This window comes from Condylura cristata, unplaced genomic scaffold (genome assembly GCF_000260355.1).
Source record: "Condylura cristata isolate star-nosed mole 26May11 unplaced genomic scaffold, ConCri1.0 scaffold00034, whole genome shotgun sequence".
NCBI classification, from domain to species: Eukaryota; Metazoa; Chordata; class Mammalia; order Eulipotyphla; family Talpidae; genus Condylura; species Condylura cristata.
Window position 1 is genome coordinate 14343107 of NW_004567135.1, and position 26932 is coordinate 14370038.

Consider the following 26932-nt stretch of genomic DNA (forward strand, 5'->3'; position numbering starts at 1 on the left):
GTGAGGACAACCCATGCAGGTAAGTGATTCTGCTCCGAGCCGTGAGAATCAGGAGACACCCACATTTTTAGTGAATGCACAGTGAAACCTACGTATTTCTAGAAAATTAACTTTGTCGGTGTAGGACAGACCCATGCTCAGGTGTTAACTGCTGCAGCTGTGATACGCCACAGCCTCATCCACTTTTACTTCATAGAGATCCCTGAGAACCAGATGCAGATGACAGTTAACACAGCTGAGCGCAGGATTTGGGTGGACATAATTTGGGATTAAGAGACTGGTGACGGGGAAGGGCTGTCCCGGATCTACAAGCTTCTCTGAAACCTCACCACCCTCTTCTGTCCTCAGGCAGCAGATCAGACCCAGCTCCTGGCCCTGGCGTCCTCTCCCTGCCCGGGGTCCTCTGCATCATCTTGGGGGTCCTTCTCTTCCTGGTCCTGGTCATCCTGGGCATTCAGCTGCACAGAGGGAGAGCAGAGCACAGAGGTGGGCCTTGGGGATAATGAAGGGAAGTCGTGGGGAGGTGTTGAGCCAGTTATGATACCAAAAAAGTGCTCCAGTATTGTCTCCACCCTCACAGTCGGACAAAAAGCACCTTCTCTACAGCAGCCTTCAGAATTTGTGACAGCTGAATACTTGCATGAATGTTGAACCTCTCAAAAATTATGATTTAGTACACAATGTCAGTGGGTGCTGAGTGTAGGGTCACAGTAGTGGCTGTGTCCCACAAAGCTCAGGAAGGGGCTCTGGCTGCCCAGAGGGAACCCCCAGGGGTGAGCTCTGGAGAGCACCATGGACCTTGCCTGTTTGTACAGGGCCTATCTCCAGTACTTTTTCTGATTTGTTTCACTTTCCACAGCCTCACCTGCTTTGAAGGATGTCAGCAGTGAGGCCTTGTACGAGGAGATTGATAACTATGCTGTCCCAGAAGAGGATCTTTCGGACAGATCAGGTGTGCCCCATGCCCTCCCCACTGTCCCTGAGTTGATCAGGGGTTCCCTTCGCCAGTACAGACTCAACTTCTCAGCCTGCTCCAAGGCAGGAGCTCCCCTCTGGACCTTCAACTCTGAAGCCTTTAGATTTCTTCTGAACTTTGACACTGGGCCTCCGGCTATGGCAAATGTTTCTGTCTGTGATGTTCTCCTCCCCACCAGGACACCTATCTTATGACTCAGCAATGAGGCTGCCATCTTCCACAGGAGACAATGAGAAGAAGGGAGACCCTGGATTTTCCCCAGGTAGGACAGACAGGTCATCCCTTGATGGTGGGGGTGAGAAGGAGGAATCTCATCTGAAGAGAGCTTGTGTGTTGTTTCTTCTTCACAAAAACTGTTTGCTCTCTCTGCCTACTCTGTCGCCTCAGAAAGGAAAATAGCAGACCCATTTCTTGTGTCCACAGCTACTTCTAATCAGTTGCAGGCATGCATCTAATTCTTACAGATTCAAAGGCCATATTTTCATATTTCATATTTTACTATCTGAAACTGACATTCAGAGAATTTCCATGGTGAGCATTGGGAAGTACAGTTTACTCTTGAGATGATATTTGTGGCCCATGTACATACTGAGCCCCCCAAAATTAATTTTGCTCAGCCCCAGATCACAGACTGCTGGTGCTAGTACTTAACAGCGACAGGAAGCTTTTACTGACAAGGAACCTAAGAGAAGAGAATGTTTCTCCTGGATCTTCCCCAGATAGTGATGATGGATAGTTCTTGGATTGAGACATGAGACATATCAGAGGGATCCTGGAAATTGGGTCCTTAGATCAAAACAGCCTTCAGTGGATTGAAACCCAGGTCCACTGGTGGGGCCTGGTGGGATCGCAGTCTGTGAGTGAGAGGTACCCAGGTTCCTTCTCCTGCCTGCTCTGTGTTTCTTCCACCCACTCAGAGCATGTGGGCAAGTGGGTTCTCCCTGTCCAGATTCCTTCCAAGACACTGACTTGTGCATGTTATATGTTACAACTCTGTGGCATGTGCTTGACTGTAGTGCCTGGTTTCATATTACAATAGCTTTTGTCCATACTTTATAGTGTTCGAGGCCCTGTTAGGAAAGTATACTAGAATACTCAGAAAAGGCAAATAATTTCTGAAAATATTGAGATAAAATATATTCTGATCCCAGGGCCCAGAGACAGCCCTAAAATCTAGAGCTTATACATATCAGCTATTGGTATCTCTGCAGCAGGAGGGACTGAGACCCACAGCCAGCCTCAGCCATTTCCAGAGCCTCCGGGACACCGTGCCAGTGCCACAGGAGACTGTTATGATGATACTGAAGAGCTTCCTGTTCCTGAAAGTCCTTCTTCCACTGGAATGAGTGGGAATTATTTTTTCCCAGAGGAGGAAAGTGGTACTGGGGATTCCCAGCCAGGTGAGTGGTCAGCTCTGTCTCCAGTAGCCTCATTTCTTCTCATGGGGAGGATGAATTGGGAATTGTCAATAATCAGTTTAACTTTATTTTTTGATATATAATTTCTTTATTTTTATATATTTTACATCAGATGTAGCCCCCATAGAATTCCCACCACCAGTTCACCAGTGCACCATCACCTTAGTCCTTTGTGGTCTCCGCCATCCTTTTTTGTGTTCCTCTCTTCCCCTCCCCTGCAGACTGTTTCTAGTCAGTTTATCTTTACTGTGAACATTTGGGGTCCTCTAGACAGGGTTGAGGTGTCTGTTTCATCTCTTCTGAGGGGAGAAACATATTGTGTTCTCATGTCCATTTCCTCCATCACCTCAAAGCAGACATACTATATGAGTAGCAGAAGCTTTATACTGATTTTTTCACATCCCAGATTGAGATACATGATCTGATAATAAATTTGGAGGCTTTTCAGATTATGAGAAGTAATCTGGAAAGTTTCAATAGCATGTAAATTAAATTTGAAAGCTAGAAATATTTGTTTGGAGAAACCTATATCCAGATGTTTAAATTTGGGGTTGAGTGTTATTAGTGCAGATGTTCAAAGGCCCTATAAGCAGTCATAAAGTCTCAGCTGTAGAATGAAAGTAAGAAATAATTTTCTCACATTGTCTCAGTTGACAGATGAAAACCTTCCTTCCTAGGACTAGGCCTCTGCTTATGTGTGATCGCCTGGGGCCTGGAAAGCAGGAGGTCATGGGGTGGTGGTTCAGCTGCACCTGTATGGCCTCTAACAAAGAATCCAGATTGCTCTCCTGAAGATTTCTGGGTCTGGCTTGGGCTGGTATTGAGGCCCTGAGGAGTCTCAGGGAGTCACCACCTGCCCCATTCCTTATGAAATCAGGCTAGATAGGTGTGAGAGTGTTCCCAGCTGTTCTTCGCTCATCATCATTCTCCTTCACCTTGCAGGCCTCTCTCTGCCATCTCCTGGAGAAGCTATCATCTCTGGCATGGGAGGGAGAGGACTCCCACTGGTCCTGACACAAGAAGACCCTGGGTATGATGATGTCGAGCTTATCCCCATGAAGCACCATTTTGGATCAAATAAATCTTCAAAGAATCCTCTGTGATACTGTTTCCCTAATAAATGAGAATTCTTTCCTCTTCATTATTGCAGAGTTTTTACTTGGGCCTGTGATGACAGGACACTCTTCATAATCAACACCCTGAGCTTCAAGGACAAGTGTTGTTAAGAGTCCAGGTACATTGACTCCACTGATCTTGGAAAATTCAGTATTCAATCACACCTCTCCCCCAAGGGAAATCTCCATCGAAATATCCACATATCATATCCCTCATCCTATGCTCTTGCCTCCTTTATAGTCAGAAAATATTGCATTTTCTGGAACGGTATAAAAACCTGGTGTATGGCCCTGAACTAATGGTGTTCATAAATACTGATGGTCTCTACCCTTTTCATCAACAACTCTTTTCTATTCCCTCCTCTGACTATATTCATTTAAGTCCATGACAATCGAGCTTCACCATTACAAACCCTTTGGAAGTGGCTCTGTTTCTTCCCATTCCCAGTCATCCTTGCCTATTTGCTTCCATTGTATCCAGAGAGAGAATTGGGGGTTAGAGGAAGGCAAGCAGGCAAGTCAATGTAATTATTCTGTCTGGATACCCTTCTCCTTCACTAACCACTACAGCGGCATTTTAAAATATGTCACCTGCAGGTCAGTACAGTGAGCATACAGCATTCTAACTTTAGAAGATTTCACCAAGGTTTTATGGTCTTTTTAAAATAACTACTTTTGGAAATAAGATGTACTACCAAGAATGTCCATGAAATAATGGAAAACTTTCCAAAATGCACCAGCCACATGTACAATTATTCTTTTTCAAATACTCCCAAGCAATACCTTAAATCCAAAATTGAAAAATACTAAGCTAAAGTAGAGACACAAGGCCCTGAGCTGAGCCCATGAAGTGCCCACTGGTGGAGCTCAGCCTCTCTCTTCAGCTATTTATCACAGTCATGTTAGGGAGCAGCAACAGAAGCTGATCACTTTCCCTAAACACACCAGGTTCTTTCGGAGGCAGAGACCAAGTTAGAGTCCCTGGTCGAAGTAAGAGTGCCACCTGGAGCATACCTGAACCCGGGCAAAGTAAACCTTGAGTAGCCTGTGAGGAGGCAAGAAAACAGATGAATCACCTATTTCCTTAAATAGAAGTGTGGTTGAGGGCCAACTGTGTAAGAGTAATTAGGGTGAAACTTACTACATTAAATCAAAGTAGTTCATCTAGAATGTTTAACTTTGAGCAATTTTTCCATATGAATACAGTTCAGCACTATTCTATCACAGACAGGCCAAACACTGAGAATGATCTTAGAAAAGTGGGGTTCATCCTATAGTGAAAGTGTTGCAGAGCTCCCATTGCAGTGAGGACTCTCAGACAGAAGCAAAGAGCAGGGCTGAGCCTCTGGTCCCTTGAGTTATTGGTCAGCCAGTGTTAACACCCAGACACTGAAAGCCTCAAACATTTTGCCATCACACAACACTCAGCAAATATCTAATGTAATTCAGAGTCAGCCAAGGAGGAGGTGCTGTTACCCAGGACCCTCCCACCAAAGCAGAGTGAACTGGGAGTGGGCTGTTCCTCATGGGCGTGGAGGCCCAGCTTCTAGTCACCTCAGTTTCTTTTAAATAAGTTGGTCAAGCTTATTTAAAACTTTTGTGCCTTGAGGAAGCAAAAAGGGTAAACAATGACCTCCTTAAAGAACATAAGTAGTAAGTATAAGAGAAGAAAACTTGATACACTGCATTTATTGACTTATTCATATTAAGAACCTGGCTTATAAAGAAATACTATAAATAGAATGAAATTAAAAGAGCAAATGTTGTACACTTGAATCATAAGATAGACAGAGAAAGACAGATATTGCATGATATCACCGTATGTGCAATCTGAAAATGACTGAACTCGTATAAACAATGTGTAGAGATTACCGGGGGGTAGGGAGGGATATCGAAGGATGCTTTTAAAGGGTAAGGGACTTTAAGGACTAGATGAATAAGTCCAGGAGTTCTAACGCACAGTGTGGTGAGCATAGACAACATTATATTATAAATTTCAAAGTTGCTCTGAAACTAGATCTTTGCTGTTCTACTACACACACACACACACACACACACACAATCATGGAACATGATAATGGTGTTAACTAACATGGTAGTAGTCACCATGTATAAATACATATACAGTAACACTTATAGGATACATATATAAACATATTAATACATATACCTTAAATAGACACAGTGACACTTGTCATACATTTTAATAAAAAATAATTGTTAAGTGATAAAATGATGAATGCTGTTTTGTTGACAGCAAGTGTGAGTTAAAGCAATTTGTGTCCAACTCATTCCTTTTCTAAGCACTGTAATGACACCATCTTATTTGGCCAGAAGAGAATATGAAAGTTCACTAAGTAGCTCATATGAAAATGAAAGTAGGAAGGGGAGAACGAGGGACTGAGATGTCTTCAATGAGGACCCTGGAGCAGAAGGGCACTCCTTCTAACCAGTACAGACTGGGCTGCCGGGTGCAGTTGCTACATTTGAAATGGGGGTGAATCCTGTAATTGCATTATAATGTGTAATCCCCCCATGTCCTAGGGAAGTATAGGTTACTCCTGGTGAAGTGTCTGTACTGGCCATGGTAGTTTTGGGGGCAAAGAAGTTGTTAGAAGTGAAGGAAGAAAAGATAGCTCATACCAGTTGCATCAGAAGCCCTGGATTTCATGATGCTTTTTCTTGCCAGCCACAAGTAGAAAAAGGGGAGCCAACCCTATAAGGCTAGTTATCACATTCCCTTAATGCCAATCTCAATTTATTCTCCCCCACAAACTTTTCGTTCTAAACCAGTTTTCCACTCACCTCACTTTTTGTTGTTGCTTTAGAGTGTTGTTTTTCTTTGAGCCACAACATGTTGGGCAGTTGACACAGGAGACATAGGTTTCTCTAACAAAAGCCTTCTTTACCTGGGCATTGGGTGGTAGAACTTCCCAGAAACCATCAGTACCGTCTGACCCTCCCAGCAGCTGGGCTGAAGTAGTCATTGAACCAGACCTCCTGGGGTGGGGGAAAGACAGTCACAAATCTTTCTTTAATTTAGCTTTTCTGTTTCCGCTTCGGAGACAGTTGACACCTGATGTCAGAAAGCTTTGCCCCTCATATAAGGAGGTATTTTAGATAGAGCATCTAATTGGTGTTTGAACCTCAGAAAGTTTCCATTTTTGGAGTATCTGATGACAAGGATAATGTTCAGCAGGGTTTCTATTGGCTCCTGGAAGATGGCAAAGTTAGGGGGTGGGACTATATAAACCCCTTTTGCGGTGAGCGCCCCCCTTAAGGACTAACTGGGTTCTTTGTGTATTTGCGGAAACGGAGGCAGTTACCTGATAATGAGGATCACAACGACCATGACTGGACACTGCTTTCTCCCAGGATTGGCTTTTCTCCTATCTGCTGCCCTAGCAAGCACCCAAGGTAAAACAGAGCCCCCCTCCCTAAGATCAGCAGGGATACGGGGTTCGTTCTCAGGCTGTGGTCTGAGCCCTGGGATTGCAAAGGCAGCTCCTCTCTGTTGGCCCCTTGGTTTATCCCAATATGATAAAAATGGGATTCAAAGTTTGTTCTCAGGTTGATCAGAATCTGTGTTCAGCTCTCCCCAATAACACTTCAAAACAAAGAAAATGTCTGGTGACTTCCCAGTTTTCTTTAATGGATTATGGCTGAGTGACTTCCTAAGTCTGTGTTTTGAGAGTCCTTCCTGCACCCAGTACTATCTCTTCCCAACAGGATTGTGGGTTTCTGATCCTTCAATTTAAGGAAGAGAGAGAGTGGGAGAAAGAAAAAGAAAGAGAGAGTTCTAAAGGAAAGTTTAAAGCGTATGGGAAGGGTGAGTTGTGGGCAGGAGCATGTCTGCCAGTGGAAGTCAACTTTCGAGAAAGAATCATACTATCAGGCAGTTGACTGGATTGTGGTGAAGTGGTGGTGGTGTGTGTGTCCGTGTCTATGATGGGCACAGATATGGATGCCTTGAAAGAAAACCCTCCCAATAGAAACTTTAATTATATCCCAAGATAACCGTGCACCTGCATCTACATATGAATTTGAAGTGCTTTATTCTTCCCCACAAACCCACAGCTCAAACGTTTTTCTGCTTTACTGCCATCTTCCACAGCTTTGGTTTTGGCAGGACTCTTGTCTCCCTGCCTGAGGTTTTTTCCTTCCTATATGTTGGCTCCATGGTCCTTCACCTGGAGGGAGGGGGTAACAGAAAAGCTGATGCAAATGTTGGGGCCCCTGGGGGGACTGAGATAAGCACTGCAGTCAGAGGAATGTGGCCTCTGAGATCCCAGGATGGGCCCCTCTTGGCCAGTGACCCCCGCCCCAGTGGGGTCTCTGTCTCTCTGTCGTGTCTGTAACAGCCTAAGGGTCTGCTTTTGAGGAAGAGCCCTGTGCTGTGCCTGTTAAGGGTTTTTTTTTCCCTTGTAGTGCCCACTCCTGCATGGAATCTGCTCTCCCCTGGGCCCCTGACCTCCAGCGCCCAAGCTGTCAGGGTTGAGCCCTGAAGTGACAATGGTCAGGCAGCTCCTGGTCAGCCCATGTCTCAGGTGTGGCCTTGGGCCTGGCTGCTCCAGATGCTGTCCCCCTCCAGATGTCAAGATCCTGCACTCAGAAATATTGCAAGAGTACATACTCAAGCCCCGGCTCACACGTGACGGCGTCAGCTCACACGAGCTGCCCATCTCCTTGTGAAACTGCAGCCCTGGTAGCAGCTGCCAGAGGGCACTGACTCTTTCTTGAGCTTGGCGCACGCAGTCAGGATCTAACGCTCCCTGTCACCTTTCCTGAATGCGTAGTTTCCACTTTAATAGAGGTTGTCTCACAGAACAAGGAGTCACAGAAATGTTTTGGATTTGTCTTCTCATTCACGTACTCCTTTTCATCTGGTCTAGGGATATTCACCAATGTGTTTTAAACATTGTTTACATGATATTTGTATTTTTCCATCATTTCATTTTCAGCTTTCTTTGCCCTTGAATGTAAGATAGGTAGCATTTACTTGAATTTTGTTGTTTTATCTTGATTTTCTTTTAATTAAAGCATCTAATCCATTTACTCTAAATACAACTGCTAATATTGTAGAATTATATTTACCACTTCCTTTTTTTTTAAATTCTCATCTGTCCATTCTCTTTTTTAATTTTTTTAAAAGATTTTATTAATGCACACAGAACTGGGGTGTAGGCCAGAGGTGTAGGGGAGGCGAAACGATTCAGCAGAAACAGAGTGGGGAGTAGAACAGGCAGATCAAGGAAGTACACTGCTGAGGGGAGCAGCGGGCGGGTCAGGAGAGGTCTGCTGGGCCATGTGGTCACCTCCGGGGCAGGCAGGAATCGAACTCATGCAGAAGTGGCTTTAGCTTCTTAGTGCTGTGCTTTAACCCGCTGCGCCACCAGGGAGGGCCCAAATTCTTTTCATTTTTAACTGTTTTTTATATCGTTTCTTTTCACTATGTCATGTGACTTATCTTTCTACATGCCTCCTGAGGATTCTGATAACGCAACAGTTCCCTTTAAATCAATAGCATAGAAATGGGTGTGATTTATAAGGACTCCACCAGCTGCTAGCCCCTTAGAGCCACTCTGCACTCAATTAACTGCTCAGAGCCCCGATTCTGACATTTCCTGGACATCTTTTCAGAGGCTACATCAGAGATCCTCAGACAGGACCTGATTATACCTACTCTCTGACTGCTCACTAGATGGTTCTCAGCTACACTTCTCTGTTCTTTCCTATTTTCAACCTTACTGCCCTGCTCATTGCCATAGGAAACAGGAGCTGCCCTTGCTGCCCAGCAGGCTCTGCAGCCCCAGGGGAGGGCCCGGCCAGCTGCTTGGGTGAGGGGCTCCCAGGACCAGGAAAGCCTTCCACTTCCCGGATAGATGCCCATTCATCCCCACCCCCACCCTCCACCTGACTCCCTCCTCAGACAGCCCACAGCTCCGCCTGGTGGGCGGAGGCCATCCCTGCGCCGGCAGAGTGGAGATCCTGCACCAGGGCTCCTGGGGCACCGTGTGTGATGGCGGCTGGGACCTGCGTGATGCCCACGTGGTGTGCAGACAGCTGGGCTGTGGAGAGGCCCTCAACGCCACGGTCTCTGCTCACTTCAGGGAGGGATCAGGACCCATCTGGCTGCATGAGCTTCAGTGCACGGGGACGGAGTCTCACCTGTGGAAGTGCCCGTTCCGAGGCTGGGGGAAGCACAACTGCTTTCATAAGGAGGATGCAGGAGTCATCTGCTCAGGTATGGTTGATGTATTTTCAGGGGCTGAGAGAATGGTAAGTTCCTAGGAGGCTGGTGTCTGTTGGGACGGCAGAGATAAAAGGGCCAGAGAGCTCTGAGACACAGCCCATCTCTTTAGAGTCCCACGGGCACAAAGCTTCTGTGAAGGATGAGCGTCCTTTACTCGCAAAGAAACTGCTAATCCTTTCTTCTGTATTGGTCTTACCTGACAAAACAACTTAATCTATTATCATCCTTACTAAGTCCATCTTCATAATTCTTTTTTTTTTTTTAAGATTTATTTATTTGTACATACAGAACTGGGGTACAGGCTAGAGGCTCAGGAGCAGCGAGAGGCTTCACCAGAGACAGAGCAGGGAGCAGAACAGGCAGATCAACGAAGTACACTGCTGAGGGGAGCAGCGGGCGGGTCAGGAGAGGTCTGCCATGCCATGTGGTCACCTCTGGGGCAGGCGGGAATCGAACTCATGCGGAAGTGGCTTTAGCTTCTCAGTGCTGTGCTTTAACTGGCTGCGCCACCAGGGAGGGCCCCATCCATCTTCATAATTCTTTTATAATTTACTGTTTATAAGAGTAAAGTTATGTAAATCTCCACAGTAACTCGTCTTGTACAGTGGGACTAATAGTGGGAATAAATAGAATGAGGATTCACTTTCCCAGATTAATAGTTTATGTATGAGGAAACCCACAGGGATTACATCTGAGATGGAAAAATGTACAAAATGAAGAATGATGTAAAAAATAAATAAGTAAAAACAAGATTTGAGTGCAGGTTAAGATGGTTGTAAAGAATGTAGTTTCTGGTACTCTGTAGATGTTGATAGTTTAAGAGTGGGTATGTAAAACAGCCTTTGGAATGTAGACATCATGGTGATTTAATTTAAACCATTTTCTGTTTTAGAATTAAATAAATATATTCTTAAAAAAATAGTTTCTGTATGGATAGTGCCAGATGCAGTTTTGACAGGTTAGTAAGAGAACAGGGGTACCACAGAATAAAACAGAGGACTGTGAATTTGTGCCAAATTTCATGTCTCCTTTCTACAGTTAAACATAAATATTCATAGCTCTTTTCCCAGTAAAACCAAAAGTTGTGGGTGAAATACTCTGGGTCATAGATTCTCGTTCGTTGTTACTGGAAAAGACTCTACTTTCTTTCAAAATGTCAGTATAGATTCAAACATTAGCGGTTAAGTAGGTGAGTAGTGGAGGAAACAAAATGTTAGTTTATGTGTTTTATGGAAGGAGATTACAAAGACTTATTTTATTCAATGGCTTCAAAATGAATTGAATTTGGGGATTTTAGAAGAATGGGACTGAGGGGACAAACACAATTTTGAAAGAAGGAGGAAGCAGTTTATAATAGGTGGGAGATTCGGGATGGCCAGAGGAGCTGAGAGGACATCTGGGCTCCCTGAGCAGCACTAGGGTGCAGGGGCGTGTGGCGATGCCGTCTGTGCCTGAGGACAGGGCTGTCCTTACAGCAAGAGGCCAGATAAGGACATATCTGAGCACAACTTTTATTTTGAGGTGGGGTTGACTGATAGAAATAAATCATTTCTGAATAATAATGATGATGAACAGCTATATACCAGAGACATTTTGTGGGGGTGGAGTAGGAAATGGGATCAAAAATGGGGGGTGGGGGGAGGGAAGTGCACGGGACTATGGTGATGGCACACGGGTGATGTGGTGATCCCCACGGGGATTACAACTGAGATAGCAAAAGTCGCAAAATGGTGTAGAAATAAACTATTACACACACACATATATATATATATATAAAAGAAATAAATCGTTTCTGAAGCAGCAGTTCCTCTTGCATTGTGCTATCCAGGTCTCTCCTAATCTTTTCAAAAGGCTTAAACCTGTCTAGTGGTTATTTTTTCTCTACTAGAAGTAAACTGTCCAGATAAGAACATTGATTTATTATAATTCACATTCCCAGCACTTAGAAAAGTTCCTAGAATTTGGCAAAGTCTAAAATGAAAACTGTATTTGAATCAAAACAATAAGAAGGGGCATCTCACAACTGCCTCTCTCTTCCCAGGTAGCACCTGTGCTGAGCTTGAAGATGCCTCTGAAACGTCCTCATCTCCATTTCGTGATGTCCCAATCAGAGGCCCAATCTTGGCTCATTTCTGGACCCCCTGTAGCTCACTCTCCTTGTCCCTAGCTGTCCTTGACAGGAGGGTCACCCTGACCACCTGTGGCTTTCCAAGGGGAGGGACAGCCCCATTATCCCAAGGTAGAGGACGAGTTTGGTCTTCAAGAAAGCTCACTTCAATATTTGTGGCTCCCTGGTGGTCAAATGCCACATCCAGTGCAAACATTTCCTAGTCACCCAGAGCTCTGTTCCAATGGAAGAGTCTGAGCCTGAAGGGATGAGGACCCAGAAGGATCAGAGGCAGGCGAGGCTGCTGGTCAGGGGCCCTGAAAGTAGGTTTGGATGCAGATGAGTCATAGCTGCAGAGAGGACAGAGGAGGCCGTCCTGGTCAGAGGGGAAGGAATAAGGAAAAAAAGGTGGTAAAAACCAACCTGGCCATCCTTGTTCCCCACTTCCCTAGGGATTATGCTAAGTGAAATAAAATAGAAAAAAAGATAAATATTGGATGGCTTCACTTACATGTGGAATACAGAAAAAATGAGCAAAGGGTCATGTAATAGACAAAACCTGACAGCCAACCATAGGTATAAGGCTGACAGGAGGGGAGAGGGGTAAAAGTTGGGGAGGGAAGAGCACAGAGGAATATGGGTCATGTGTGCTAGGGTGGTGGGAGAACTATGGGGTCTGTACCTGAGGGGGGAAATCAAATAATTTTCAAAAATAAACAATGATGTAAGAAAATGAATGATTAAATTTTATAAAATTAAAAAAAATTGCATAAATAAATAAATAAAATACCTTGTTCAAGTCATTGATCAGTGAAAAGATTTCTGTCACATCACAGAGGTGAATGACTTTAAATCAGCAGGTCAGCATTAGATGACATTCTGGAAAATATCATGCTAATAAAAAAACCCTAGAATTAGTTTTCCTTACAGTCAGCCTTTCTCTTTGAAGAATGTATACAATTTATTTTTCTCTCAATTTTTCTGCTTTGCTTCTTATATATAGATGTTAAATTACTAGAAATTTATTTTGAGATTACTATCAAGTGGGAACATTATTTTATTATTTTTAAAATCTATCTCTAAGTTTTCAACTTTATTTGCTGAATAATGTGTCTTCCTCAATGATTTAAAATATTCATTTTACAAATACTAGATTTCTTTGTGCATCTTTGAGATGATTAGATGTTTTATATTGACTCCTTCCTACCCTTGTCTATTGTTACATAATTGATTTTATTTTTTATACCTGATTCCTTCACATCTACCTTTGATTTCATAGGTATCATACAGTTTTCTTCTATGTGGGCTTTAAAGTCAATTAGAACATGAGCAGGAAGTAATAGTAATTTGCTTTGCGAAGCTTCTATCTTGATTTGTTTGAGAATTTATCAGTCATTCAACATATATTTGAGTATCTAATATTGTCAGAACAAGTAAAATAGTATACAAGAGTATTTCTTTTTTATTCTGAGCTTGTCATCTCATGAGATTGATATTGAAACTAAAAACCTATTCTGTGAAAAGTGCTTTAATTAGAAGAGTAGCCTATGACCAGCCTCCCACCTAGCCCATATTGGAGGTCCTGAGCTGGGCCTCTCTGGGGATGTGGAAATAGGTCAAAATAAAAGACAAGCTGTGACCTCACCAGTCATTCTTATTAGGTGAACACACTTATCTTTAAGTTCTTTAATTTCTGTGTGCCATGTCTGCTTTTGTTTTGCTCTCTATAGCATGTTTTTAGTTTTATACAACATTCCTCTGAAATTCTGTCCTACATGCTTTATATCTGCATACTCATACAGAACCCTTTAAGAATTCTACCATGTCCATAAGTAATATGCCACACTCAGAGTTCAGACATGCATATAAAAAAATATTCTTTATGATTTGGAAGTTTTTTCATTTCATTTTATACAAAATATGGCCCCGGAGTGACCAAATTATGATCGTGAATCTTTATTTTGGTCTCCCTCATTAAATTTCAACTTCACCCACTCCCAGCATAACCTACCACACACCCCACCTATAGCCCCCTTATATAAACATTGCTGCCCTTTTGATTCTTCTTTTCATCCAATTGTAGCTCTTAAGATTGATTTTTCTTGTCTACACAAAAGAAGTGAGAAAGGGTCACAGGGATATTGGTGGATAGGAAGAGTACAGGATGATAAACTGTGCTCACATCTTGTTTGAGAAATATTTTCTCCAAGTATTTGAATCTTTCATTGATATTAAAAGGCTGGTACAACCCTAATTATGACCTGTGTGCTCCCCTCCTATCCTCTCTCCTTTTTACTGATTGCTGCTTGTGCAAGAACCCACACAGGACAGGAATACCCAGTTAACAGTGATAGGATTAAAATACATTAATTGCTCTCATTACTTAACATTTTCTGGTCTTGGAAGAAGTCTGTACGAGGAGGGATCAGCACATCCAGGTGTCTCATGACCTCCAGGAGCTCCCACTCTCCTGCTGGTTCACTGAAAGACCGCAGGGCTTCAGCGAAAAACACCCGGATCGCTCCTTGTACACAACCACAAGCTTTCTGAGCTCCACATTATCCGTGCACAGCCTCTTTCACAGTCGGTCACATAAGAAAATCTTGGAATTTCTTCCATCAAAAAAAATAAAGTGTGAAACCATAAAAATGGACATTAATGTTTATTTCTTTCCACAAGCACCAGTCTGTCTCTCTTGTGACAGCTCTCACAGGCCAGGACTTATGATTTTCCTTTTCCTCAGTCACTTGAGGACCAGCTTCTGAGATAGCACTGCCCAGATTCTAACCCCCCAAATCCCAGGTTGCTTTCGCATCTAGAAAACAGGCCTCTGGTCTCTTTAATTTCACAGCTCTGTTAACTCTGGGCTTGTCCATCTCAGGGGCAAGTCTGACCGCCCACCACAGAGCAATGTCCTCAGGTCCTGTAACTTCCTAAGCCCTAGGTAAGGATTCACATTCTAACACTTCAAAATGTTCATGTTGTTGGGATTTAATCATCAAATTGACTCTGAAAATCCTTCTGGACTTCTCTTCAGAAACTCACTCTTGAAAATGCCATTTTGACTGGCAGATTCTCTCTCCACTCTCTGTCCTTAGAAAAGTCCACATCATTGCCTGCACATGCTGTTTCCTATGCCACTGGCAGGTCATGGACACTCACTCACTTTTCTTTTCTCTAGGATTAGCTGTGCGTCTGGCTGGAGGAGATGAGCCCTGCTCAGGGCGAGTGGAGGTGCGTTCTGGAGGAGACTGGACTCCAGTGTCTGACTGGAACTTCACATCGCTCACCGCCCAGGTCATCTGTGCAGAGCTGGGGTGTGGCAAACCTGCATCTGTCCAGGAGGGTGTGTCCCTCAGAGAGTCAGGTGGACGGGTCTGGCCTGAGGAGTTCTGGTGTGAAGGGCAGGAGCAGGGGCTCTGGCTCTGCCCCAGGGTGCCCTGTCCAGGAGGCACCTGCCACCACCGCGGGGCTGTTCGCCTCGTCTGCTCAGGTGAGGCCCGGGCAGGATTCACCCTCCCTGCTTACTCTGCTGGGTAAGAAACACATGAGCTTTGGCTGAATCTCTGTCTCCTCCTCCAGTATACACCGAAGTCCGGCTCATGAACAGTGGCAGCTCTCGCTGTGAGGGGCGGGTGGAGATGCGTGTTTCAGGGCGCTGGATCGCGCTCTGCGCCTCCCACTGGAGTCTGGCCAATGCCCATGTTGTGTGTCGCCAGCTGGGCTGTGGGGTCGCCCTGTCCACCCCCAAAGGAGCACACTCTGGGGGAGCAGCTGCCCAGGTCTTGAAGGCCCGATTTCACTGCTCAGGGGCTGAGCCCTTCTTGTGGAAGTGCCCCGTGACCGCCCTGGGCGCTCCTGACTGCAGCCCTGGACACACGGCCTCTGTGACCTGCTCAGGTGAGAGGGGGCTGACTGCACTCGGGGGGCTCAGGTCCCTCAGAGCAGGGTGTGGGAAAACTGGCTTCAGATTAAGGGTGGATTATGCAGTACAAGCCTTGGTTGATACCTTTCCATATGTACTTTTAATGTAGGAGTGTTTTATTATAAGAGAAGTACATATTAATGTGGCTTAATATTTTTGCCAGTTTTTAAAAAAAATTAGCATAATACACTTATTGTCAAACTATGAATTATAACTTTCTCTTAGCTTTTTATTTGAAACTGATTGGAGCTCTTTTTTGGCATGACGTACACTCAGTCTGGTAAATGGTCTACACACTCTTTTTATTTATTTATTTTTAAATCATTCTTCATTTTATTAATTTTTCCATTTTGGTTGTAATCCTGAGATGGACTTCCTACCACCAAGTCACCTGCGTGCCATCACTGTAGTCCTGTGCACCTTTCCCACCCCATTCTGATCCTATTTCCTCTCCACCCCTGTAAAATGTCTCTGGTATATAGTTGGTTTTTTTTTTATTATTACAATAGCTTTTCCCCTGCCCCCTAATCCCTTACGCCCCTGCTATGAGCGAAACTATCTGGTATTTTTCTTTTTCTTTCTGGCTTATTTCACTAAGCATGATCCCTTCCAGCTCCATCCATGTTGCTGCAAAAGGCATGAGTTAATCTTCTTTGATTGCTGAGTAATAATCCATTGTGTATATATACTACATCTTTTTAATCCAGTCATCTGTTTTTGGGCTTTTGGGTTGATTCCACATCTTCCTTGTTGTAAATAGAGCAGGAATAAACATGGAGGGGCAAAAACAATGTTTTTGTGTCTTTTGGATAGATACTTAGAAGTGGGATTGCCTTTTTAGCAGTTTGAGGAACCTCCAAACAGTTTTCCATAGTGGTTGTACTAGTTTGCATTCCCACCAGCAGTGCAGGAGAGTTCCTTTTTCTCCACATCCTCGCCAACATTTGTTGTTGCTAGTTGTTTGAAGATGTGCCATTCTCACTTGGGTGAGGTGGTATCCCATTGTGGTTTTAAGTGATGTTGAACATTTTTTCAAATGCCTGTTGGCCGTCTGCATTTCCTCTTTGGAGAAGTGTCTTTTTAGCTCTTCTGCCCATTTTTTGATGGCATTGTTCACTTTTTTGTTGTTGAATTTCATCAGTTCTTTGTATATCTTTGTGATCAGTCCTTTATTATTATTATTGTGTACAAAATTTTTCTCCCAATCTCTTGTGTAATGTCTCTTTTGCTGTACAGAAGCTTTTTAACTTGATGTAGTCCCAGCTGTTTATCCTTTCCTTCACTCTTGCTTTGGGTGATGTATCTTTAAAGATGTTATTGAGGTTGTACAGTGTTTCACCCACCTTTTCTTCCAGATATTTGATGGTTTCGGGTCTTATGTCTAGTTCTTTAGTCCACTTCAAGTTGGCTTTTGTGTGTGGTACAAGATAGTGATCTATCTTTATATTTTTTTGCTACATCATTCATCTCAGCCCCCTCCATGAGGTTTTCATGCAGTTTATTTCAGTTTTTTTTTGTAAAGATTTATTTCTGCATACAGAACTGGGGTACAGGCCAGGATTCACCAGAGACATAGTAGGGAGCAGAACAGGCCGATATACTGAAATGCACTACTAATGGGGGCAGTGGGTGGGTCAGGAGAGGTCTGCCACTCCATGTGGGTCAGCTCCCTGGCTGGGGATTGAACTCGTGCTGCAGTGGCTGTGATAGCTTCATAGTGCTGTGCTTTAACCAGTTACACCACCAGGGAGGGCCCTATTTCCGTTTTCTAAACCTGGACCACACTCACCCTCTGACCTCACTGCTCTGCAGGAAACCAGACCCAGGGGCTGCCCCTGTGCACCCACTCCCTGTCTTCACCAGCAGGCTCTGCAGCCTCAGAGGAAGGTGTGGCCAACTGCTTAGGTGAGGAGTCTCCAGAACCAGAAAAGTCTCCTTGTAGCTTAAAGGCCCCATTGACCTGACCCTCTCTTCTCAGACAGCCCACAGCTCCGCCTGGTGGGCGGAGGCCATCCCTGCGCCGGCAGAGTGGAGATCCTGCACCAGGGCTCCTGGGGCACCGTGTGTGATGACGGCTGGGACCTGCGTGATGCCCACGTGGTGTGCAGACAGCTGGCCTGTGGAGAGGCCCTCAATGCCACAGCTCACTTCGGGGAGGGATCAGGGCCAATCTGGCTGGACGGGATGCAGTGCACAGGAAAGGAGTCCCACATGTGGAAGTGCCCTTCCCGGGGCTGGGGGCGCCATGATCACTGCAGGCACAGGGAGGATGCCGGGGTCATCTGCTCAGGTCTGTGCCACACATTGTTCACGCGTTGGAGGGCTGTGGGGGAAGAGCTCTGAGGACAGAATGTAAAAGGGCAGAGGGGAAGGAAGCTTCCTCTGGAGCGTCTGACTCTAGCACATGTGAAGACTAGGTGTGCTGCAGTGGCTGTGATAGCTTCATAGTGCTGTGCTTTAACCGTCCTTTGACAGCTGAGGATCTGGTCATCTCCTGGGGATGCCACAACCTACAGTTTCTCCATCCAAGTGGGGCTCATTCTTCAGTTACCTATAATAATAGAATCCTAACCATCACAGTACAGGGCCCATTTGCTGTTGTAACAAATTACCACATAATTCATAGTTTAAAGCAAGTTATATTTATTGTATTATGATTTTGTAGGTTTGAAGTCTAGCCCCACCCACCTGAGTAAAATCAGCACGTGAGCAGGGCTGTGTCACTTCTAAGGTCCTGCATAGCAATTGGCTTCTTGTTCTTTCAAGCTTCTAGAAATACTCTGCACTCCTTGGCTCAGAGCTCACTTCCTTAATTTCAGACCAGCTGTGTTATACCTCTATAACCATTCTTCCGCAGTCACCTCTCTCTAGAAAAAATTCCAGAAATGGCATTGTTTTTTCAAAGATAATGGATCTAATGTGTGATTACACTTAACTCACCTGGTTGCTTATTACTGATCCAGGTTCAGGATATCTTTCCAGAGTCCTTAAATCACACCTGTACAATCTCTTTTCCATACAAGGCATCACATATAAGGTGGTAATACTCATGTTCCAAGGATCAGGATGCCCACATCTTTGGGGGCGGGGCTTTATTCTGCCCCACCACATTCACCACACCCCCTTTTTCATATTCTGTAGTTTTGTCAGGAAGCAGCATCTAGCCTTATTTCCCCGATGATGGACCAGAGTGCTGAGTGGGGTGCTCATGGTGCCCCGTCTCCCCCTTTCCCTTTCAGAGTTCCTGGCCCTCAAGCTGGTGAACGAGGACCAGAATTGTGCCGGGTGGCTGGAAGTCTTCTACAACGGGACCTGGGGCAGTGTGTGCAACAGCCCCATGGACGCCATGACCTTGTCCGTGATCTGCAGACAGCTTGGCTGTGGGGACAGCGGGACCCTCAACTCTTCGGTTGCTGTTAGGGAAGGTTCTAGACCCCGGTGGGTAGACGGAATCCAGTGTCGCAAGATGGATACCTCTCTCTGGCAGTGTCCTTCTGACCCTTGGAAATACAGTTCGTGCTCTGCAAGAGAGGAAGCTTCTATCACGTGTGCAGGTGACTGCCATGTGTGTCTGTCTCCACCCCATGTGCTGTTGCTATTGCTGTTTTATATTTTCAAATTTAGATTATGAGTTTACCTTGAGTCTTTAAGACAAAGTTTGGTAAGTATTTAATCTGCATGTTCCACTGCTGTTTGTGCTGACAGCAGTTTATGTGAAAAATACCAGGATGATTACATTGAACCTCTGATGGACTTATAAAGAATGGCTAATTAATGAGGACTCGCTAAGTACTATGCTGAACACCTTGAAAGTGAGTAAGGGCCAAGTCCTGTGCTCTGTGTCTCTTATGCTCCTGGATTTTTTGCATCAAAATGCATCTGTGCTAGTCAGACTCCTAGTCAGTCTGCTGGCAGAGAGTAAATCATATCTGGTAGAATAAGATATCCAGGCCAGAAGACAGAGAAGTAGAATGGCTGCCTTCATAGAACATAAAATCCCAGCTGTAAATTCTGATTAGGCAGATGTTACATGTTATGAGGACTGGGAAGTCTGTGGAAGTGTGTGCATGTGGCTGTAACTGATGGAGATGAAGGGTGAGTGAGAGTGCTTTAAATGAAGAAGTGAAAAGCTTATTTAGGTCAGTGTAAATCCTGGGTCCTGAGAAAATGCTGACATGGCAAGAGGAGGAGGGTGGGTAGCAATGCAGGGGAACCTGGAAGGCAGAGCAGGGCAGAGACCTCTCGTGGGCAGAGTCCAAGGAAACACTTCTGGTAAGAGGAATTTGTTTAGCCTCTTGGCTGTCACTGATGAATGACAGATCATCATGATAGATCAGAATCTGAGGCTTCTTGGTTGATCTGTTATATAAACTTTCCTTTAAAAGTATAAGTGGATGGCCCTCCCTGGTGGCGCAGCGGGTTAAAGCACAGCACTAAGAAGCTAAAGCCATTTCCACATGAGTTCGATCCCTGCCCCGGAAGTGACCCACATGGTGCGGCAGACCTCTCCTGACCCCCCGCTGTTCCCCTCAGCAGTGTACTTTGTCGATCTGCCTGTTCTGCTCCCCACTCTGTCTCTGGTGAATCCTCTCACCGCACCTGAGCCTCTGGCCTGTACCCCAGTTCTGTGTGCATAAATAAATACATCTTTAAAAAAAGTGTAAGTGGAGTGTTGACTATTAGCTATTTCTATAATCCTGGACTTTCTATTTTCTTTAATATCCTTTATTTTATTGCCACAAACCATAGATATTATTTTGTACTTCCCACTGCACTGATTGTCCACCAACACCCCAGTCAGTCACCTATCTGAGGTTGGAACTTCACTGTCTGTGCCCTCTGGAAATGCTGGCAGAAGGGAAGGGCCCTTTTGCTCTTAGCTTTCTCTAAACCCTCTCAACCTTGCTCTCCTAGGGGCCAACCTGCTTTGGACCTCCTCCCTGCCTGGGATCCTCTGCCTCACCCTTGGGTACCTTTTCTTTCTGGTCCTCATCATCCTGGGGACTTGGCTGTACCGATGGAGAGCGGAGCACAGAGGTGAGCAGTTGGGCCCTGGGGAGCCTGGAACAGGGTTTAGAGGCAGAAAGGGGGTCAGGAATAGCAAGGGTACAAGTGGGCAAAGTCTCTGTTCTTACCCCATTAGTTGGCAAACACTACCTGGCCCTTTAGCCTGTGAGGGCTGAATAACAGAGGCCCCCAGGATTGGGGTAGAATGCATAGGCCATGGCCTTTTAGGGAAGCTGAGAGAGAAGGCCTGGGGTCAGTGGGGGCAGAAGGGACAGACAAAATGCTGGAGGTAAGGGAGATAAAGGGGTCCTGGCACCCAGTAGGGCTTACATCCATGTGCGAGCACTGGGAGTGTGAAGGATTAGCCAGTTGGTTCAGGGGTGTCTCACATTGGTCCTTCTGACCTGCTGGTGGTTTGCTCAGTTGTACACAGTTTTGAAGCTGCTGTTGATGATGCTTTGTACGAGGACATTGAAAATCTTGCATCACCGAGGAAGGATCCGCTGGGCAGTGCAGGTGTGTGTCCTTCCTAGCCCTCCTGGGGCCTTTGGTTTCAGCCACCCTTTGGCCGTGAGCCTAGCGTCCTCAGGTCCCCATGCCCGCTTCTCCCAGCTCGCAAGGCATCGACCTTCCAGATCTCACAGGGGCTCCAGGACTTCTCTCTACATGATCCCAGCGTGCCTCTAAATTATGTGGGTAATTTTTCTGACTTATGCATCTCACAATGAAATACATGGCCTGTAAAAGGACCCCTTAAATGTAGAGTAAATGGTTCCTCTATTTAGAAGCCATCAGACTCTTGTGTCAACAGGTATTTAGACCTTACATACCCCATCCATTTACTGTGATGTCACTTGTTCACCTCCTGTTCATCCTTAGATCCCTCAGCTCAGACACCAAGTGCCCCAGAAGAGTATTATGATGATGTTACAGCTGTGCAAATGCCTAAGGCTCCTCCTGCATCAGGAGTGAGAGAAGAGGAAGTCAACTTACAGGAGGAGAATGGGGCGGTCACTCAAACAGGTGAGAGAGGAGGTTCATCTCCGATCTCTTGCTTCTATCCAAGAAAGGGCGATTTTGGAGCTCTCCCAGGTTTCTCATCCTATATATTCAAAATTTGTGTGATGTGATATATTGACAGAATCACTTCAACTATTTCCTTTCCTTAATGCTGGCAGGTGCCAGGGAGGAAACAGCTGTGATGTTGGTATTTGTGTTTTTTCATAACATTATTTTAATGTGATGCATTATGAGAGGTAGATTAATTGAGCATTTTTACCAATTCTGAAAAATGGAACTACTGTTCTGGTAACATTTTTATGTTGTCTTCATGAAAGGCAGTTAGAGAATTAATGAGACATTGTATTTATGGAATTTGTGACATTTTGTTGATTCAATATTTTAGCACTAATATATACAACATCTGTGATATATGGGGACTTAAAAAATAAGTTCTGTTGTAGATTCTAGATTCCGAAATTCTAACAGTCACAAGCTGTTCTGCTCAAGACATTTCAGCAGGCAAATGAAGACAATCATTTTCAGGAAAGAAGCCCAAGGGATTGTGGGAGGGGATGACTGTGCTGGACGGATACACATGTCAAGGCCACCTTCGGCAGGTAGACTGTCAGGAAGAGCTGAGCTTCTCTGGCTCTGCTCTCCTCGCTCCTTATCTGTGGAAACTCGGACCTGGCAATTGTGAAAGGAGACCTTCTCACTTTCTTTTTTATGATTCTCCCTGTTCATGGGTCATCTCCTTGCTGACTGGGTGACCAGGACACAGGTCTTCACAGACCACTCTGTGTGGCCACAGACCATTGGTGACCCAGAGAAACACAAGGACTTGATCCTGATAGGTTTTCTCAGATACAGTCATTGATATATGTGCTATGAAATAGTCTTAGCCCCCTGCAATTGTGGGGTCTCCAGGGATGCTTTCTCACGACACTTACGTGTCCTGTGACTCACTTTCTGTCCCCTTGCCACAGCTCTAATCAAACTTCTTTTCACCGTGTTAGACTCTTCTCTGCAGGTCACTAGGGGAGCAGCTGATCCTGAGAAAGGAGGAGGCAGGTCCTGTCTGCTCCCTGGGGAGGAAGAGGACCCTATATATGACGATATTGAATGAATAGCATCCTCTTTGCTATTTCCATGATGTTTTACTAAAACTGAAATGAGGCCACAGATACTCTAATTGCTTGCATTCTGATATAAGTGCTGACCTGTATGTGTATATAGAAATTATTCAAAATCAAACATTCTGAATAAACTATTTTTTGATTTGTGCTAATGTAGTAAGTTTCATTCCACTGAGTCTTAGAGTTGATCCTCTACCACACTTTTCTTCAAATAAGTGAGTGCCTTGTCTTTTTCCCCCTCCCTCAAGCCACTCAAGGTTTACATTGCCCAGATTTATGAATGTTCCAGGTGGTACTCTCACTTAGACTCTAACTTTGTTTCTGCCTCCAAAAGAGTCTTGTGTGTTTAGGAAAAGCTGACTAGCTTCATACTGCTGATCCCTAAAGTGACTGTAAGGAGACAGCTAAGGAGGCTGAAGAGAGAAGCTGAGAGAAGCTAAGAGAAGCTGAGCTCCACGTGAACCCGCTGCTTCACGGACTCAGCTCAGGGCTTTGTATCTCTATAGTTTAGCATTACCCGAATTTTTATTTAAGGTAGTTCTGAGGGAGATTTTGACAAAGAACTGTACCTATAGGCTGTGCATTTCAGAAAAATTTTCTACCATTTAATAGGCATTCTTGGTAATGCATATCTTATTTCCAAAAGCAGTTATTTTACAAAGATAGTAAAATCTTGGTGAAGTATTCAGAAGTTAGAATGCTGTAAACATTCACTGTAATGGCCTCAAACTAACTAAATTTTGAAATGTTGTGGTAGTGAATAATGAACCAGAAGTCGTTTCTAAGCAGGAGAATTATACTGCTTGGCTTGTCTGCTTGCCCCCCTCAGCCCCACACCCACCTTGCTCTGTTGATAGGATTCTAGAAACTAGGTGAGAATGGCTGGGAGTGGGAAGAGTTCAGTGGAAATGCATCTGCTTAAAAATGGTTTTTAGGGCTCTCCCTGGTGGTGCTATGGGTTAGAGTGCAGCACTAGGAAGCTGTCCACAGCCACTGCAGGATGAGTTCATTCCCTGGCAAGGGAGGTGACTCTCATGGCACAGCAGATCTGTCATGACCCGCCCACTGCTCCCCTCAGCAGTGTACTTCGTAGATCTGCCTGTTCTGCTCTCCACTCTGTCTCTGGTGAATCCTCTCACCCCCCACATCTCTAGCCTGTACCCCAGTTCTTGTATGCATAAATAAATAAATCTTTAAAAAATGGTTTCTAATGGCAAGTTGTGAGTATTTAAATATAGTCAGTGAAGGTAATGGAAAAGAGCTATTAGTGGAAAGGGATGAAAGGGCTGGAGACTGTCAAGATTTATGAAAACTGGGAATTGCAGTTTGGAAGGAGGAGAGATTGGGGATGTTGGTGAATAATTCAAAAGTAAAGGGGCTTTGCAGGGAGTAGATTTTTGTCATTAATTTTCCATAAACCATTTCCCTGCTGCCTGACCCAACCCATTCACTTTGACTCTCGATTTTGGGTTTCCTGGAGGAGGCGTGTGATATTTTGGAATATTCACTTGGGTGTTTGGAATGTTCAGTTAGGGCAAGATTTCAGTTGTTTATACTTTTCTAGGAAATTGTGAAATTTTCAGCACCTAAAGGAAGCAAGAGTTCAGTATATGGGTATTTCCACTGAGGTTTCACTTGTGTGTATGTGTGTGTGTGTGAAGACTTTCCAAGGTCATAAGGCTGCATGCATCTATATTCTAAACAACACCTGTGAAGCTCAGGGTGTTAATTATGGAGACTTCTCTCTTATCATAGGCCTAAGGAAAGACCTACAGTAATGAAGGAGAGAGGATACTCATTTATTTATAGTGGTAAGTAATTGTAAATAATCTGAACGAAAGCCCTAGGGAATGGCTGAGTGAATTACAGTATCTGCGTAAAGCAGAGGAAACAACCAGAGGACAGACAAATAAATAAACGACGGGAGAGTGGCAGAAAGGGCCGAGGCTAAGCTCAGAGAAACAACAGAGGGCGCCGCTTAGTGGCGAGGAAGGGTGCTGCGGCCCCTGGGAGCAAAATGATGGGAAGTGGGGGGAGGGCGGAGCGGTCAGAACCCCAGGCGGGAGGCAAGTGCAGTGGAGGAGCGAATCCGCACACCCATTCTGTTACCCCAGACCAACACCCGGTGTGTTGCGTCTTTGGCGATCGTTGTTAAGTGACCCCGAGCGAGCTTTTCAATCCAAGAAGACCGTTTTGCCTTGTTAGTGGAATTCCCGGGTTGCCCTTGGCACTGGTTTTAGAGAAGATGCCGGGTATTTACCTCCACTTGAGTTTGAATTTCCAAAGTGACAGGCTGCAGCGGACCGGACTGCCGGGTGGGCGTGGCCCCGGGGTGGGCGGGGCGGTCCGGCCACGCCCACTCGAGCCCTCGGGGTCCGCTGGTGCCGCGGCTGGGACCGCGCAGCCGGCAGCCCACCGCCGCCTCCGACTTCCTCGGGTTTAAGCGGGCTCGGTGGGGCGAGCCTGGGCGCTTGTGGACCCAGCGGGCAGGAGGCACCATCAGCGCTTTGATCTGGGGCGCTCCTTGGCGCGCTAAAGGAGGAGGTGAGCCAAAGGAGGGGGAGGTGACATCTCCCTGTGGGTGGCTGACGGCGGAGGGGGCCCTTCGAGGCCCCGTGCGGGAAGGCGGCCTGCAGACAACAAGGGGGCTTTGGGGGGCTCACTGTTGGGCCTGGCTCACTGTTGGGTCCGGGTTCATTCCTGAGCGTGACCCCTCCGTGTCCTGCCTCCACTGACCGAAGAGGCTCCTGCGCGCTCTGCCCTGGCGCCTTGGGCCAAATGGACGGCACCTGGCGGCCCTCTGGCTCCTGCGCTGCTCTGCCCGCTGGCCCGTGTGTTTCTCGCGTGGATGGACCGTAGCGTTTGGGGGCCGGGGGTAACGTATTCTGGGGCTGACGTCCCCGGTCCTGGCCCCAGGTGAGGCAGGAGGGCAACGCCCGATCTGAGCAGCTCCCCTGTTCTGTCGGGGGCGTCTGCCCCGAAGGGGAAGCCGGTGTCACCCCCACTGTGGACCCCGGAGGCAGGTGGGGAAGATCTGACCCAGGGCGCTCAGCTGGGCCTCTCCGCGGGCGTTAACCGTCCAGGTCAGCACATGCCTGGGACTGGACAGGTCCGAAGTCTGCACCCCCCCACCACCCACCCCCCCCTCCAGAATAATTGCATTCCTAAAGGCAATGTACACTTTTCCTATCCATAGAAACTAAATCCAAACTCTGGTTTTTCTGGAATAAAATCTTTCACATTGCTTCCTAGGTTCAAATCCTTAACTTCAAGTTGAGACTTTCTGTGCAGTTAACAGTCTGAAGTCTGGGAGCAGCGTCACTCTCCAGAGTGCTGGTTTTTTGGTTTTTGTCAGTTCCGGGTCCTCTGTGCCCCCACACCTTTCAGGACGGTTACTCCCGATTGGGTGAAAACTGGCATTGAAGTTTTGATCAGTTGAATATGTATTATGCTTTGGGAAGTCTGCACCTTTCAGTAATATTAATTACTGCAATCATAAGCACATAGTGTATTTTTTCATTTAGTTGTGTTTTCAGCTCTTGATAGAGCTGACTCAACCCCTTGAGCCAGGGAGGCCCTATTTTGGTCTTTTTGATGCAATTGCAAATGCTGTTGTTTTCCTATTGTCTCTGATGGGTCGTTAGGGCACAGAAAGACGACTTTGTTTTGGATATTGATTTTGTGTTTTGAACTTTACTAGAATTATCTTACCAGATTTTTAGTGTTATTTATTCTTTGTGGAGTGATGGAGAAAGTTGGAATTTTAAAAACTCCTTCTACCACAGCCTGGGTCATCTGCAACACCCAACACATACTGTCTACTAATAGAATCTTCCCACAATGGCTCAGTAACGTGGGGACATGTACAAAGACAGTCATACCCACGACATTGGATGGATTGGATCTGGTCTGGCCTTGTATCCCTAACCGATTTCAGTGTCTTGTCTGTTTTTCTGGAGAGGGATTTGAAAAGTAACTTACTTTCCAGCTAGT

General features: G+C 45.5%; 1 protein-coding gene across 1 annotated transcript in view; it reads left to right on the plus strand.

Moving 5' to 3' along the window:
* LOC101620503 (antigen WC1.1-like) overlaps positions 1 to 22929 on the plus strand; it is an 80505-nt gene extending 57576 nt beyond the window's left edge. The window contains 15 exon segments of the mRNA XM_012732331.1: positions 139 to 153; positions 313 to 486; positions 860 to 952; positions 2230 to 2376; positions 3337 to 3493; positions 9392 to 9753; positions 15051 to 15362; positions 15452 to 15769; positions 17607 to 17681; positions 17737 to 18084; positions 19034 to 19348; positions 20709 to 20831; positions 21225 to 21317; positions 21681 to 21824; positions 22790 to 22929. Of these exon segments, the coding sequence (XP_012587785.1) occupies positions 139 to 153; positions 313 to 486; positions 860 to 952; positions 2230 to 2376; positions 3337 to 3493; positions 9392 to 9753; positions 15051 to 15362; positions 15452 to 15769; positions 17607 to 17681; positions 17737 to 18084; positions 19034 to 19348; positions 20709 to 20831; positions 21225 to 21317; positions 21681 to 21824; positions 22790 to 22929 (2816 nt within the window).
* Positions 22930 to 26932: the final 4003 nt, after the last annotated feature.